At 46.5% G+C, this 17712-nt stretch overlaps 1 protein-coding gene across 2 annotated transcripts in view; it reads left to right on the top strand.

The window, feature by feature from the left end:
* Positions 1 to 17712, top strand: part of GABBR2 (gamma-aminobutyric acid type B receptor subunit 2) — a 365550-nt gene that overhangs the window by 306794 nt on the left and 41044 nt on the right. For both annotated transcript variants that reach the window (XM_079926892.1, XM_079926893.1), the window contains exon 13: positions 4525 to 4647. In XM_079926892.1, the coding sequence (XP_079783018.1) occupies positions 4525 to 4647 (123 nt within the window). The remainder of the gene's footprint in view (positions 1 to 4524; positions 4648 to 17712) is intronic.

Below are 17712 nucleotides of genomic sequence, written 5' to 3'. Positions count from 1 at the left end.
CTGGAATGGCGTCCCTGAAGTAGGCAATAAGCTGGTCCCAGTAGAAGGCCAGTCTGAATCAGTCAAAATATCTGAAGTTTTTTGGAAAAATAAAGAAATGCCGTTTTCCCAAAAGAAGAAGTTAGCCAACTTTTCCTGTAAAGAGTCAGACAGTAACTATGTTAGGCTTCACAAGCCATACAGTCTCTGTCACAGCCACTCAACACTGCTATTGTAGAATGAAAGTAGCCAAAGGCAAACACATAAACAAATGGATATGACTGTGTTCCAATAAAACTTTATTTACAAAGACAAACAGTGACCCAAATTCGTAGTTTGCTGATCTCTGCTCTAAACAACCATGGGAAGTGATGTTTACTAGTAATAGCTAACATCTGTTGAACAGTAATTGTAAGCCAGGCTCTGGTAATCTAGTGGTTTGTGTGGTCATCGTCCCCCATTGTGTAGATGAGAAAACTGGCTCAGATGGGTTAGGAAACTTACCAAGGTCTCCCAGCTAGTTAGTAAGATTCAAACTCAGATCTGATGCCAGAACTGGGTGCTTAATCGTTCCTGGGTGCCTTCACTCTCATCTCTCACTCAGTGAGAATGGAGCACGAGTAACCTCCTAGCCTCAGAGAGAGAACTCAGTTTCATGGCATCAGTGTGCACTGACATAACCGAGGAAAGTTTGTGCAGCTTTTGAAGAGAAAGCTGAAAAACAAGAAAGGAAGTCAGGGAAGCTGAGGTGAGACTAGAGACATGGGCTTGCCTAATTCTAGTATTCTATGGTGCTCAGACTTTGTAGGGTTAGGTCAGTGCTATTTTTTAAATTTAAACTTTTAGATCCTTTTTAAAAGATTATTTTTGTCACCTCTCTTTGGCATTGTATTGTGTATACGTATGGGGTATTTGTATAATTATTCATTATTAGTCTCCCCCTATCATGCATGCTCTATGAATGTAGGATATTCATGTTTTGCTCACTGCTGCAGCCCTAGTGCCTAGAAAAGAACCTGATTCAGAGTAGGCACTCAATAAATGTTCCTGTGATTAATAAATCAAACGTGATCCATAACTACTTACTAAATCCATTTAGTCACAAACAGTGGTCAAGTGCCAGGCTTTGGAAATGGTACCAAAAGGAAATTAGACATGTCCTCTCCTGTTACTCTCAGGATCTTCCCACCTGGGCCTGTCTGTGTGATGATTAGCCCTGAGTCTAGCAGAGCTGAGGTGCAGTATCACACTTTGCCCCTAGATGTCACTGTCCTCCACATAAACACAGAGCCATGCATTCTCAAAACCCAAGTAATGGTAGCTACACAGCCCATTTGTTGAGCACCTTCTCTGAGCCAGATGTTGTGCTAGGTGCTTTCCATACATCATCTCATTTCACTCTTATACCAACTCTGCAGCTTAGAGCTCACCGGTCTCACTTTTAGAGGAGGAAATAAGCCTAACAGAGTCATACAGCTTGATCAAGATAACATTTCACAAGAGCTGGGATTAGAATGAGGTCTTATAGATCCAAAATGGTGTTCTTTTTTTGCACCATACTTGGAGATATTACGTGAACCTCCCCACTCCTTGCCAGAAATGCAGAATGAGAGAGGAAGTGATTTGTTAGGGTCACGCCAGGTCACAAGGGATGGTCCGCATAATCCCAGGTCCTGTCTCTCCACTGCCACTCTGCTACCTCACACTTCATACGTGAGCCTTAAAATTGGGAGGACTTGACTCTCATATTTACCAGAGAGAAATTCTGATGCTCATCTTCTGTGCTGCATGCGTGCCTTCCCTATTCAGGCAGCAGCAGGAGAGGTGCAGCGTCCACTGAGAAGGGAGGTCTCTCCCCTGTAGGGGCTCACTGAGGGTGGCCCCAACCCATGTTTCTCAGCCCTACCCTTCAATGTACTACTTCTTGTCCAGTGTAGACTGTGCAGTCCCAACAGACCTGAGGTGTGGTGTGCTGGAGTGTGAGGTGGTCCGTACTCCTGTATGCATGAGCTCTCAGGAAGAGGCCAGGAGAAAGTGGTACTGCTGAGCAAGTTCAAGTTCACTGCCTCCTGGGAGTTAGACTGTGGGGACAGTAGTACCCCTTGTCTCGTGGGAAAGACTTGGCAGAGAGGGAGGGACCTGGAGGTGCTGGCACTTGCTGGTTGGGGAAGTCTGGGGAGGGGGAGAGGACTGAGAGGCTGAGGCCCGCAACTCTGCCTGCCCGGTGCTTGTGGCATCTGCATCCTCCTGTCCATCTGGTAGTCACTGCTCTGGATCAGGCCTCATCCTTCCTCATCAGGACAATGGCCCCAGCTCCTAACTGGCCTCCTACTGCAGGATCCCGCCTCAGGTTCACCCCTTAATGCTGCAGAGAGCTCCCCATCACGCTGATGCTTAAAGACGCTTAAACCTCCAGTGGCCCCCATGAGGCCCCATCACATGTCATGCAGGCTCTCTCTCTCCAGCCAGCCCTGTTTCCAGCCACCCCCAACCGACCCCATGCACACCCAGCCACACAGAGCCTCTCACAGAAAGAACAGGGTGTTTCAGACGAAAGAACCAGCACCTACAAATGCCTGGGAAAGGATAGGAACCTGCGGCAGGTGATGCCTTATAGGAAGTAGAACCTGAGCCCTAGGCAGGAGACAGTGCCCTTGAACTTGCTCAACAGCACCACTTTCCCCTGGCCTTTTCCTGAGAGCTCATTCATTCATTCTCCACACGTTCCTCAAGAAAGTTTGAGAGCCAGCCCCTGCACAAGGCACCAGGGCACAGAGGGGAGACTGGTTCCTATCAGAACCGCCTTGGTTCTGATAGGAACACAGTTGCAGCATGGACCCCATGCAGGGCACACCCGGATTCACAGAGGAGCAGCTGCTCAGGCTCAATCTTGAAATCAGGGTAGGAGGGCACCAGCAGAAAGGTGGGGGAAGGAACTTCCAGGGGTCAGGTGCAGTGTGTGCAAATGCCTGGGGCTCAAACAGCCCTGGGTGAGCATCAAGCAGGGAGGCCCCTCCCAGCCTGTCCTCTAAGTCCTCAGCTCCTCAGGCATTTCTTCCCTGTGGCCCAATTTCTCAAGGCTAACAGGGAGCTGCCTGGTTCCCCTGAGGGCAGGGGTTAAACCAGGTTTCTACAAGCTATCAGCGGTTCACTGAATGCTTCTGAAAAATCTCATAGGGGGCTTTGCCAGTGCCCCACCCCCAGGTAAAGTGGTCTTGGTGGATTTGATCTCTTTGGCAGTAATTCAGCAGTACTTTCTTGTTCTTTTCACAGTTTGGCCACAGAGAAGTCTCTTGAGTTTCTATTTCTCCTTTAAGGATGGCTTTAATCATTAAAAGCCAGACCTGGCGATATTTCTTAAGCTTCTGCTTCAGTTTTGTTTATTTTTCTATAGTCTTTTCTAGAACTACTTCATCACATTAGCTTTTGTTTGGCATTGGGGTGGGGGGTGAGGACACATAAACGTGCAATGAGTGAAATACAGGTTAGCTTTGCCCCAGACAGCATTTGTCCCCAGGCCAATCCCCATCAAACGGACATAAAGTGGGGTGGGACCTTCACAGTGTAATAAAGATACCCCAAGCTGCAAAGTGGGATGGGAATTATATTTCTTCTTTATATATTCCTTCATCTCAATTCAACCAGGCAAACTTCTAAGTATCGACTGCATGCCAGGCCCTGCTAGGTGCTGAGGGCAAACAAATAAATAAAACAGGCTTCCCTTTTGTCAGGGGTTCCCCAGTTTACTGAGGAGGGCAGATGTGTATACAACTTAATATAGCATCTGGTCACTGTAGAGCCTGGTAGGTGCTGTAAATGTTTGAGGGTGTGCACTCTGGAGAGAGGAGGAGCTTGGTTCGAATCTAGGCTTCACCTCTTAGTATCTATATTCCACTGAGCAAGTTAGTTGGCCCCCAGCACTAGCCTCAGCTTTTTCATCTGAAAATTGGGAATAATAGTGGTATTTGCCTTTGTATGAGATGCTGTATGTAAAACAATCAACCTAGAGGTAGGCACAGTGTAAGTGTTCACTAAATGTTAGCATTTGTATTTATTCTCCTTCTTGTAGTTATGACTATTACTATTCATAAGTATAAGTATTGAACTTATTAAGTATGATTAAGTCTGGGAACAGAGTGCTATGGGAGTAGTTAGTTCTGCTGTGGGAGTTAGGGAGGCTTCATGGAGGAGGCGAAATGAATCTGGGTCTCTAAGGATTATTTGCCACATAGAAAGAAGAGTGTTCCAGACAAAAGAGCCAGCACCCACAAAGGCCTGGGGTGAAAATCACAGCAGGGCCAGAACCTGGGAGTCCTCAAATTTAACTAAGTATATGTGTGTGTTTGGGGCATGGACAAGCCAAGCTCATGAAAGGTCTTGAATGCCAAGCAAAGGAGCTTGGCTGGATTTATCCTGTGGGCGATGGGGAGTCTGAGGAAATTTTCAACCTGGGGGTGACGCCATTCAGTCACCCACCTGACCTGGCGCCTCGGCTGCTGTTTGGGAGGCCCTCTCACGTCCCTTCTGCCCCTGCCCTCTCTGCAGATCATCAAGGACCAGAAACTGCTCGTGATCGTTGGCGGCATGCTGCTGATTGACCTGTGCATCCTGATTTGCTGGCAGGCTGTGGACCCCCTGAGAAGGACGGTGGAGAGGTACAGCATGGAGGTAAGCACCTGGCACCAGCAGGACGGAGGCCTATGCTGCTCCCAGCCCCCCCCCCGCCCGGGGACGGCAAGGCAGCACATCTCCTTTACTGCCCCAGGTACGCTTCTTGAGAAGAAATCGAGGTGGTTACGGGGAAATCATCATAGGTCCACGTGGGTCCACATTCCCTATCAGGAACATCTCATTATTTCCATTTCCTTCCATTTGAGACATATATTATTTCAGGAGGGCCAAATATAAGGTCTTCACTCCTGGAAAAAAATGGTGAAAGAATTTGTCTAGGCGTATTAATATATGCAGAATTGAGGGGAAATGTTGGGTCGTTTAAACCAGTATATTCTCTACACATTGTAGAAGCCCCCATTTATATGATCCATCAGCCTAGAAATTACATTGCATTTTTAATCTCTCCTTTAAAGTGAGTTCCCTAAGGAGTGCTCGTAGGGAATAAACACTCTGATAGCTCCTCCAGTTACTAGAGGATCTTCAAAGTGATGTGTTGCCAAAAAGAAGAACCTTACATAAAAGTACCGTTAAATATATATTTTAGTAGTCTTGCGTTGGGCCTTGCTCTTAACTCACACTGGTCTTCCTAGGATGCTCCAGTTAGAGACGTTCAAGATTAGAGAAGTTGTAGTTTTGTCGACTTTCTCCTAGAAGTGTTAAACATGCCTTTGTCGGAAAGAGCCAGCTGAACGGCAGTGGCTGTACAGTACGATTTCCCTACAGTGTAGCAGATTCTATTGAGAAAACTGGAGTTTCCTCCAGTTCTCTCACTGCACTATTAGGGAAATCTTTTTGCGGGATTTAGTGTGAATTTTATCAATAAAACTAAACTGGAAACAGTCATTTTATGCATGGAAGACAGAGGTTTTTATCCTTCTGGACAAGAAGGGTTTTCTAGCAAATAAGATGCCGGGCCTCGTTTGTCTGGAGACAGGCAGAGGGTTCGCTCAGCCCGTTAAGAAGTTATGCAGTTGGAGCAGTGGCAGAGAACGCTGTTTCCTGACAGCGCAGATTTAGGGGAAGGATTTAAGGCTGTGCGCCTCCATCTCACTGCCTTACGTGTCCATCCGGGGAGGAAGCGGGACTCCAGACAGGCACAATCAGACCTGACAGAGGACAGACCTGCGCTGGCTGTGCCCATGGGCCAAGGGGGCAGGAGCTCAGCTGAAGTCACTCGCACAGATGGGCTGTGGCTAGAGGGGAGGTGACATCTGGTCATCACTCATCTGCACAGTTGGTGAAGGACCAGACCTGCCCCCAACTCCATCCCAGGGGAATTCACCCCCCACCACCAGGATTTGGAAATCCAGACAGGCTGTCAACAGGAGGAAGGGCTGTTACTGGCTAACCGGGCCCCCTGGCTAGGGAGAGCCTGGGGTGATGATAATCACAAGCAATAATGCTAATAACAGTAATAACAGTGGTGACGCTGGTAGCTAGATGTGTGTGTTAATTCACTGAATCCTCACCATAACTCTGTGGAATAGGTGCTACCCTGAACTCCATGTTAATGATGAGGAAACAGAAACCCAGAGAGATTATATAAGGCACCCAAGGTCACCTAGCAGGTTAGTGGCCACACCACCAACTATCGTCTCCCCCACTCCCCCACCCTGCCTTTCAATACACAACAGCACTTCATAGTTTTCAGGTGTATCCACAGACCCTTGGTCACTGGTCTGTGACGTGGGTTGGGCAAAGAAGTGTTTTCACATTTTGCAGACGAAGCCTAAAAATAGGTAACAGGCAGACTGAGCGCCCAGGATATCAGGAAAGGAGAAAAGGCGAGTCAGGCGGAGCCCACGTTAGGACCTGGAGCTGGGGCAGATGGGCAGAGAGCAGACCCCGCTGGGTTGATGCTGAGCCCAGTGGCAGCCGGCGAGGCAGGGCACTGTCACCTCCGCTCAAGGTTAAGGTTGGGGCGGAGCGTGCACAGGATCCCCTGGGATCTGGCTGTGGTGGGAGAGGCTGCAGGGCTAGAGTCGGCGACTCTGGAAATAAATCCAGGAAGCCTGTCCCCCTGGACCGTTACAGGAGGTAGACCTTGTGCAGACCATAAGTATGAGGGACAGTTTGCTACCACCCACATTACCTTTCTTCCTTGCTCTCTGTAGTAAGTACTGCTGCTCTCCATGGCTCCGCACATACAACGCAAGCCCATTCCAGACCTTCCAGGGAATGGTTTTCAAACTGAGGAGCAGCTGGGTGCCACGGAAGTGCTTCTCTGTGTAGATGAGGAAACTGAGCCTGGGAAGGAAGGGGGTCCTGCCCGCGGCATCTAGACTTTTGAAGGGGGGTGGCTGGAGGAGAGCCACATCCCTGGCTCGAGTTCCCCACACCTTGTCTCTGTGTTTCCCTCCAAGTATCTGTGGAGATTTCTCTCTAAACCTTTCCTGGCCTGATCCTCGTTTCTCCTCTAATTTTAGGGTTGCCCTGTCATTCTGTTGCCATGGTAGCAGAACCTTTGATTTGTCGACCCACAGCCCTGTCGGTTTATTGTCATTTTTCCACCAAACATCGCTAAGCTATCAGTTGATTTCCCTCAGACCCTCCTCTGTGAGACTCAGCATGATGGTTGAACAGTGTGCCCAGGGACTAAGGGGTCCTAGTTCTCCTCAAGGGGCTGTTTGCTCCAGAGCCCCCAGTGAGAGAGAAAGTTTATGCTTGGGGGATAGGTGATCAAAGATCTCTGTGGTCTGTTCTCTCCTCCCCTCAGACCACACCTACCTCGGATGCCTTTGGTTGTTCTGGACACTCTAAACACCTCAGGATGCCAGTCACAGGCCTTGCTCTGTGTTGCACTTTCAAGCCTTTGCCCATGCTGTCCCCGCTTCCAGAACCTTCTCTGACAAGTAAATGAACTTCAGTTCCAGGCCCCTGTATTAGCCAATGTGTTCCTGAGCTCCACCAGATTTAAGCGCCTGCTCTTCCCCACTCCGGTCCCCAGCATCTAGGCATCCCCTGTCAGGACACTTAGCATGCTGTTCACCCCTGCTGAGTGCATTTCTGCCCCACCCACCCCTCCTGGGCCACATAGATCACTCTCCCGCACCACCCAGCCCAGCACCACCGCATGCTGGGAGACCTCACCTCGCTGGGGAGACAGAGGTGAGCACAACAGCGCGACACCTTGAGCTCATGGGGCCCACCAGCTAGTGGGGGGCAGAAGGTAAACATGCAAATAAGCACAGTCACTTTAGATTGCACAGATTCTGATAGCAGCTGGAAGTAAATAAACAAGATGAAGGGTTTGAGAATAACAGAAGAGTTCCAGAATAACTCGTGGAAGAGATTCTCTCAGTGCAAGTGTCCAGGGAATGAAACTCTGATTCTGGAGTCCGACTGGAGGCATCCCGGCTCCACATTTATTCATTTGTACATAATAAATATTTATATAGCACTTGCCATGTGCTAGACACTGTTCTAAATACATGATGTTTATCATTTTAAAGGAGTTTTTATGCTTAATTAATAGACTTTATTTCTTAGACCAGTTTTAGGTTTACAGAAAAATTTAATAGAAAGCATAGAGAGTTCCTATATGTCCCACCCCACACCCCATAGTTTCCCCCATTATTAACATCTTGCATTATGTGGTATGTTTGTTACAATTGATGAACCAATACTGACACATTGTTATTCGCTAGAATCCATAGTTTACATAGAATTCACTCTTTGTGTTGTACATTCTATAGCTTTTGCCCAATGCATAAAATTATGTATCTACCATTACAGTGTCATACAGAAGAGTTTCACTGTCTGAAATATCCTCTATGCTTACCAACCCCTGGCAGCCACTGACCTTTTACTGTCTACATAGCTTTGCCTTTTCCAGAATGTCATATAGTTGGAATCATACACCATGTAGCCTTTTTAGACTGGCTTCTTTGACTTAACAATATGCATTTAAGATTCCTCCATGTCTTTTCATGACTTGATAGCTCATTTCTTCTTATCAATGAATAATATTCTGTTGTGTGGATGCACCACAGTTTATTTGCCCACTGAAGGACATCTTGGTTGCTTCCAAGTTTGGGTAATTATTAATAAAGCTGCTATAAGCATTTTTGTGTAGGGTTTTCTGTGGACATAAGTTTTCAACTAATTTGGGTAAATACCTAGAATCAGGATTGCTGGATCATATTCTACGAGTATGTTTAGTTTTGCCAAACTGTCTTGCAAACTGGCTGTACCATTTTGCATTCCCATCAGCAATGAATGGGAGTGTCTGTTGCTCCATCCTCGTCATCATTTGGTGTTGTCGGTATTTTGGATTTTAGCTATTCTAATAAGTGTGTGGTAGTACCACGTTGTTTTAATGTACAATTTCCTAATGACATATGATGTGGAACATCCTTTCATATACTTACAGTATTTGCCACACGTATTTCTTCTTTGGTGAGGTATATGTTCAGATCTTTTGCCCACTTTTTCATTAGATTGTCTTCTTATTGTTGAGTTTTAAGAATTCTTTGTCTATTTTGTTTGTTTGTGGTGGTTGTTTTTGGCCGCACCGCACAGCTTGTGGGATCTTAGTTCCCCAACCAGGGATTGAACCCAGGTCCACAGCAGTGAGAGCACCAAGTCCTAACCACTGGACCGCCAGGGAATTCCCTCTTGGTATATTTTGGATACAAGAACTTTATCATATATATATTTTGCAAATAATTTCTCTGAGTCTGTATCTTGTCTTTTCATTCCCTTAACATTGTCTTTAGCAGAGCAGAAATTTTTTACTTTAATGTAGTCCAAGTTAACAATTTTTTATTTCATGGACCATGTTTTTGATGTTGTGATCTGAAAACTCATTGCCAAACCCATGGTCACCTAGATTTTCTCCTGTTATCTTCCAGAAGTTTTATAGCTTTGTGTTTTACATTTAGGTCTATGATCAAGTTTGAGTTAATTTTTGTAAAAGGTGCAAGGTCACTGTCTAGATTCATTTTTATGCATGTAAATGTCTAGTTGTTCCAGCACCATTTGTTGAAAATACTGTCCTTTCCCCACTGGATTGCGTTTGTGTCTTTGTCATAGATGAGTTGACTGTATTAGTGTGGGTCTATTTCCGGACTTTGATTCTGTTTCACTGACCTATTTGTCTGTTCTTTCACTAATCCCACACTGTCTTGATTCATAGTTTTATGGTAAGCCTTGAAGTCAAATAAGTTGAATAATATCAGTTCTCTGACTTTTATTCTTCAATATAGTGTTGGCTATTCTGGGTCTTTTATAAAAAGTCTCCATATAAACTTCAGAATCAGTTTGTTAATATCCACAAAGTAACTTGCTGGGATTTTGATTAGGATTGCATTGATTCTGTAGATCAAGTTGGAGAAAATTGACATCTTAACAATATTGTGTCTTTCTATTCATGAACATGGAATCTACTTTGATTCAATCTACTTTGTTTGTTTTTGTTTTTTTTTAACATCTTTATTGGAGTATAATTGCTTTACATTGTTGTGTGATTCAGTCTACTTTGATTTCTTTCATCAGAGCTTTGTAGATTTCCTCATATAGATTTTATATATATTTTGTTAGATTTACACCTAAGTATTTTATTTTGTTTTTGGTGCTAATATAAATGGTGTTGTGTTTTTGTTTTTGTGTTTGTTTTTACAAAAGTCTTTTGAATCCTACAACCTTGTTATAATTGCTTGCTAGTTCCAGGAGGGTTTTTGTTGATTCTTTGGGACTTTCTACATAGACAGTCATGTCATTGACAAAAGGACAATTTTGTTTTTTCCTTCCCAATCCATATGCATTTTATTTCCTTTCTTGTCTTATTTTTGTATTAGCTAGCACTCCCAGTACAATGTTGAATAGGAGTGGTGAGAGAGAACAACCTTGCCTAGTTTCTGATCTCAGGGGGAAAGCACCTAGCTTCTCAACATTAAATGTGATGTTAGTATATCATTTTTTTTCCTAAATGGTTTTAAAATATATACAAAGTGGTTCTGCTGTCCAAAGCTGAGGGTGCCTTTGGGGAGGTGACAGGAAGGACAAATGATGACACAGGCAGAGCCCGGGTCATTAGGGACCTTGTGTGCTAAGCAGAAGAGTTTAAAATTCAAAATGAAAGACATTTAATCAGGGAGTGACATGATCAGATTTGACCTGGCGGCAGGGTGAGAACAGATGAAGGGGTGAGGCTGAAGGCCCAGCAGTGGCTCAGAGATGGTTTCTGCAGTAATCCAGGCAGGAGCCGATGGCAACCTAAAGCAGGGCAGTTGCAGTGGGAACAGAGAGAAGTGGGTGGATTGGAGAGATAATAAGGAAGCAGACGTGACAAGCCTTGGTGATTAATTGACTCTAAGGGGGAAGGAGGGCAGGGAGGCAGCAAGGGCAATGCCCGGATTTCTGAGTGGGTGGTGGATGGCAAACCTCATCACCGAGGTCAGGTGCAGAATGAGGAGTGGGTTTTGGAGGGCATGTGAGGGGTTCATTTCTGGACAGAAAGAAGATTGGATGCAGGGTCCTAGAGCACAAGGGAGCAGTTTGTCCAGTAGATAGAGATTTGGGGGAGGGGCAGTTAATACATTGAGGATGGGAGCTGTGGGGATGAGTGTGGTCTCCCAGAGAGTGGGTACAGTCAGAGTGAAGATGTCCTGACTGGAGCCCGAGGAATAACTAAGCAGTGATGGGAACAAGAGGAGAAGCCAGGGCAGGGGACTCTGATGTAGTGGTCAGTAACAGAGCGGGTAGCCAGGAGAGAGGGCTGCCCACAGACAGGAGCAAGGGAGAGAAAGCTGTTCCCGCACGGGAGGAATCTGAGGAAGGAAGGAGGGTCTCCAGAGATGAACGCTCCAGACCAAGGCAAGGACCGACAGGCTCCCTCACCCTCAACCCAATGACTTGGCCCCGTCCTCAGTACTCCTGCATCGCACCTTGCTTCCTCTGCCTTACGGAGTCTGAGGGGAAGATGGCTGTGTCTGCATTTCACAGGTACCAGGGGTGGACAAATCTGCCAAGTGTGTTAAAAAGGTTTTTAAAATACAATTTATATTCTTGGGAAAAGGGAAAAACTCTCCTTTTTTGTATACCTACAATACTAGTGGCGATGGTGAGTAGGTATTGGACGTACGGGTGTGGGGTTCAGGGAGTGGTGTGGGCTGGAGATGGAAAGTTGGATGCAGTCAGCATATAGATGACACAAAGCCTTGGGTGAGAGCACTGGGGGGCATTTAAATGGAGACAAGAAGGGACCAAGGACAGACCCTCAGTTATTCCCATGTTTGGAGACCCGGGAGGTAGAAGGGAAATAGCAAAGGAGACCTAGAAGGAGAAACCATAGAGACAGAAAGAAAATCAGATGAGTCTGGTGTCTAGGAAACCAGATGAAGAAAATGTCTCAAGGAGGAAGTTTTGATGAAGCGTGTCAAACGCTACTTTTAGATCAAGTAAGATGAAAACCAAGAATTGACACTGTGTATGTGTGCATATACACACACACCCATGTGGGTTTTTGTTTTTGGTGGTTTTTTTTTGCTTTTAAGGAAAATAATTTGAGATAATTTCCCCTGGAGTGAAAGCAGTGCATACTGATGGTGTGAAGACAGCCTGTGAATCTAGGTGGAAGGATTCTTTGCTTTTTCCCAAGCTTTTCTTCTCTACCAGGCCACCACTTACGCCTCCACTTGACCATTCTGAAATGGTTTTGAAATGGAGAGGAGATGGCGGACAGCACTAAAGGCCACCAATGTTGAACCCCCAGAGAGCCCCAGGCAGCCACTGAGGCAGCATCCTGAGGCTGCCTCTGCTCCCTGAGCCTCCCCCCATCCGCTTCCCAGACAGGTGGCAGCAGAGACAGAATCACGTGCAAGTCGGTCACCCACGGGAGCTCCGTACGTGTGTGACGTTCACTTACAGAAATGGCAGCAGGCTGTCCACACCGGCTGCCTGACAGCCCGCCTCAAGAGCCGCCTGCGTTCTGGATTCTGTGCCTTTCTGGCCATTTGGGCAGTGACCAAGTAAAGGGCAGTGTGGGACAGAGGAGGATTTCAGCCTTTCCTCCATATTCCATGCTTTGACCGTGCTTTTTCAAGCAAATGGGGTGTCTGGAAGTCATGGACCGCCCTTGGCTCTGAAACTGGCATCTTATTTCAGTTATGTTTCTATGGAAATGGATATTGGAAGAGGCAAATACATAGAGTTTTAAATAATTTTAACTCTTATCTTCTGCCTCCCTCTACAGCTGCTCTGAAAAAAATCCAATCCTAAAGCAGACACTTTCAGGAACGTCTGGTATCTTCATAAAGCTTGTCCAAGCTCCATCTCACACTATTTATTTTGAAAAAAAGAGACAAGAGAATGCCCAGGGTGAGGGGCATGCTAAGGGTCAAGGTGAACCCTGCTCTCTGGGCTGCACACGGGCAGCCTGGTGGCCCAAGGCTTTGATGCCAAGGTCACATTCCAAGTGATGGGTCATCGCCACCAGCCCTGAACAGTGGGACAGGTCTCTCATCCATAGTCATCCATGGGGTTCTGGATGGCTGCCCTCAGGCCACACCCGGATGCAGACCACGCCCCAGACAGGGTAGTGGGACTCTGCAAGGACTTCGGGTGGGTTCATTAGCTGAGAGCCACCCCAGTGAGCCTGACTAACTCCTCCCAGGAGAGGACTACACCATCTGATGTTCTGACCATGCCATTCTGCTGTTTAAAATCCTCGCCATCAAAAAAATGTCATGAAGAACCTAGGGGTAAGACAGGAATAAAGACACAGACCTACTAGAGAATGGACTTGAGGATATGGGGAGGGGGAAGGGTGAGCTGTGACAAAGTGAGAGAGAGGCATGGACATATATACACTACCAAACGTAAGGTAGATAGCTAGTGGGAAGCAGCCGCATAGCACAGGGAGATCAGCTCGGTGCTTTGTGACCACCTGGAGGGGTGGGATAGGGAGGGGGAGAGGGAGGGAGACGCAAGAGGGAAGAGATATGGGAACATATGTATATGTATAGCTGATTCACTTTGTTATGGAGCAGACTAGCACACCATTGTAAAGCAATTATACTCCAATAAAGATGTAAAAAAAAAAAAAAAAATCCTCGCCATCAGCTAGAGGATGAAGCCCTCACTCCTTAGCAGTTCAAGGGGACCTCGATGACCCAGTGACCTGGCCTCATTTGCCTCCCCTGCCTCATCTCTCGGCCCCTCCCTCGCTCCCTGTGCTCAGCTCCCCTTATTAATGGCACGTCTCCAAAACATCACACGCTCTCCCCCCACGCCTCTGCATTTGCTGTCCTCCTCTACCCAGAACACCCTCCTTCCCACCCCAATACCCTGTCTTCATGTAAAAAATTCCTACTTGACCTTCAAGAGTCAGTCAGAAGCGTCTTCTCCAGGAGCATTTGGAACAGCGGGCTGCCTTGGATGCCTTTGTCTAGGCCCCCGCCTCACCCTGTTGGCCCTCTCATCTGGTCACAACAGTGGTAATTATTTGTCTGTGCACCTGGCCCCTCCTAGTCTGTGACCTCCTCAGAGGCCAAGGCCATCCGTGTGTCCCCAGCACCCACTGGCAGGGTCTGGCTCACAGTAAGTGCTCGGTAAATATTTATTGAATAAATTGTTCCCTCCACCTAGAACTCTCTCCCCATGCCTCCATATGTCCGAATTCAACCCATCTGTCTGGGCCCATTAAGCCGGCTTCTCCAAGAAATGTCTTTGCCAAGCTGCAGTTTAATTTAATATTACACCCTCACCTTTTATCAAGGGCCCAATTACGGGGCTAAAGCTGCCAATTGAAGAATGATTCAGCATCTTCTATAAAAGGCTATTGTTCAGTTTGTGACTTAATGCCCCTGAGATAAAGATCCACAGGATAGATCCTCACAGACTTTAGTGCCAGGAAATGGGCTGTGCTTCCCCACCACCACCTGCCATGAACTTGTATCTCCTTCCTTCCTTCAGTCAAGCAATCATAACTGAATAAGCCACTCTGTTTTCTTTTTAACCTTGGCTGCCAGAAAGTTGGAGCCAAATTCAACACTCAGCCACAATAACCATCTTTTCTCAGGTTCCTGGAGGATTATCTCGCCTTCTGATCGTTTGTCTTTATTTTTAATTGTCCTGTTGTGTTTGGGCTTTTGTTTTGTGCTACCTCAGCCCCTTTGGGAGAGGAGGCAAGGTGTAAGTTCCAGATTAAGTTATTAAAATGAGAATGCTAGATGAGATTTAATTGGAATGATATGCCAAAGAGATGTTTTAAAGATGCCTGCAGACAACCTCCTTCTGGCAAGGGTCCCAGCTGCAGTCAGCATTGTGGACCCCATGTATGGACAGACAGCTCTGCCAGCCACAGCCAGGTTTCTGGAACATCTTGCCTCAGAAGGCATCTTAGGTCCATGGGAGACTGCAGTTTATTTCAGCTTCCTTACTGGCTTCCCTAGTGTCTTCAGGAGGTACTTGGGATCCGGAGGCCCCTCAGGACACAGAGCAAAAGATGCAGAGCCGTTGCACCAGGGGACAGCCCTGAGGCAAGAAATTCTCTGGTCTCTACCTGTCCAAGTGCTCTGCAGGGGGTGGGCTGTTTACTAGGAATTTTCAAGTGCCTTGGAGCAGAACAGCTGGAAAATTGTCTGCTCAAGAACTGGAATGGCTTTAGCAAGACACAAGTGGTCAGAAGAGGCCAGTATTGCAAAGACTACCTTTAAATTTTGATGATTTTCCCCCATGTCCATGTTGGCAGAAACACAGGCTGTGGCACCCACAGAAGCATTCCCTCTTTTTTCTGGGGGAATTCCAACCAACCCACCTCTTTGGAAACGGTGTGTCATCCCGGTGCTCCTTCAGCATTTACGGGGGGCCTGTTGTGTGCTGTGCTCAGGCTCCCTCGAGGACTGCAGTCTGATGGGCAAAATTAAATGCACACGGTGGGTTGTCGTCTTCTCCATGACGCATGTCCGCAGACTCTTGGTCTTACGTTTGACTTACTGGGCTTACTTTTCTAAAATATGAGCCAGGATCGTGTTTGGATGTAATGTCCCTCAGAGGGTGAACAGTGAGAGAGAACAGGGTGTACTAGGTTTTGCTGTGGTAACAACAACAGCAACAAAACTCAGTGGATTAAAACAACAGAGACTTCACTCATCATAGCACTTGTTCATAGAGGATCCATTGTAGCTTCCGCCCATAGCATCCTCACTCCAGGACACAGCTGGTGGGGCACCTTCTGGGACAGTTTTTGTGGCAACGGGAAAGAGTGTATGGCAAGTGACTTTTAAAGCTTCCACTCCAAACTGCCACATGTCACTTCCACTCATATTTCATCAGCCCTATCATGTTAATTCTCCATGCCTGGGTTCAGTGGGGCAGGAAAGAGCAGTCCTACTATGTGCCCAGGAGAGAAAGAACCAGGAATCGATGTTCAGCCATAATGACTACTGTAGTGCCTCCCATCCACTTCCTAATCACTGTCACAGCTGCTGCCCCCCATTCGAATGTGAGCTCCATGAGAATAGGGAGGGAGCGGAGTTGTATATTATTCTCTGCTGTATCCCCAGCACCTGCAAACGTGCCTGGCACATAGTACACACTCAATAAATAATATCAGTTGAACAATTGAATGAAGCCCGTCTTAGGGCAATTTTATTATGAGATCAATGAAATATTCCCTGAGAAGTTCTGTGCTAGTCCTGCATACTCTACTGTCAAATCCTATCCTAATCCATCACTTCTGTCCATCTTCACTGCTGCCACCAAGGACCCAAGTACCATCATCTCCCACCATCTCGCATCCCAGAGGGGCCACTATGAGGCAGAACTACAGCTGCCACACAATGGACAACAGGGTTAATGAGTAAAGAACCTTTATTGTGTAGGCCACTAAGTTGTTGTTTATTGTTGTTGCCACAACTTTCTAAGCATGTTCCCTGCTTCTACTCATAGACCCTTCCAAGCCATTCTCCATGGCAGACATATATCTTTTTTTTTTTTTTTTTTTAGGCTGCATTGGGTCTTCATTGCTGCACGCAGGCTTTCTCTAGTTGTGGCCAGGGGGCGCTACTTATCATTGCGGTGCACGGGCTCCTCATTGCAGTGGCTTCTCTTGTTGCGGAGCGCAAGCTCTAGGCACACGGGCTTCAGTAGTTGTGGCTCACGGGCTCTGGAGTCCAGGCTCAGTAGTTGTGGCCCACAGGCTTAGTTGCTCCATGACGTGTGGGATCTTCCTGGACCAGGGCTCAAACCCATGTCCCCTGCATTGGCAGGCGGATTCTTAACCACTGCGCCACCAGGGAAGCCCTGTCTTTTTTTTTTTAAGATATAATTCACATACCATAAAGTTCAGTTTTAAAATGTATACTGCAGTGTTTTTTAATATTGTATATTCGTAAAGCTGTACAACCAATCCTCACTATCTAATTCCAGAAAATTTTCATCACCCCAAAAAGAAACCCTGTTCCTTTTACACATCACCCTCTATTTCCCCTTCCCTCCAGCCCCTGCCAACCAGTAATCTACTTCATGGCTGTGTGGATTTGGCTACTCCGTAGATTTCATTTCAATGGAATCATACAGTATGTGGCTTTTTGTGTCTGGCTTCTTTGACTTAGCATAATGTTTTTAAGGTTCTTCCACATTGTAGTATGTACTGGTACGTCATTCCTCTCTATGGCTCAATGATATTCCCCTGTATGGATGTGCCACATTTCATTTGTCCATTCATCAATTGATGGATATGTGGGTTGTTTCCACTTTTTGACTATTATGAGCAATGCTGCCATGAGCATTTATGTACAAGTTTTTATGTGAACATGTTTTCAATTCTCTTGGGTATGTGTGTGTGTGTGTGTGTGTGTATATATATATAGAGAGAGAGAGAGAGAGAGAGGGAGAGAGAGGGAGAGAGAGGGAGAGAGAGAGAGAAAGAGACGGGTAGAATTGCTATGTCATATGGTAACTGTTTAACATTTTTAGGAATTGCTAGACCATGCCACAGTGGTTGCACCATTTTACATTCCCACCAGCTATGCGTGAGGGGTCCAGTGTCTCCATATTGTCACCAACACTTGTTGTTTATCTGCCTGGTTGATTATAATCATCCTGGTTGATTAC

This window comes from Stenella coeruleoalba, assembly GCF_951394435.1.
Source record: "Stenella coeruleoalba genome assembly, chromosome: 7".
Classification (NCBI taxonomy): domain Eukaryota; kingdom Metazoa; phylum Chordata; class Mammalia; order Artiodactyla; family Delphinidae; genus Stenella; species Stenella coeruleoalba.
Note: the sequence above shows the minus strand (reverse complement) of the source record. Positions and strands in the feature narration are given on the sequence as shown.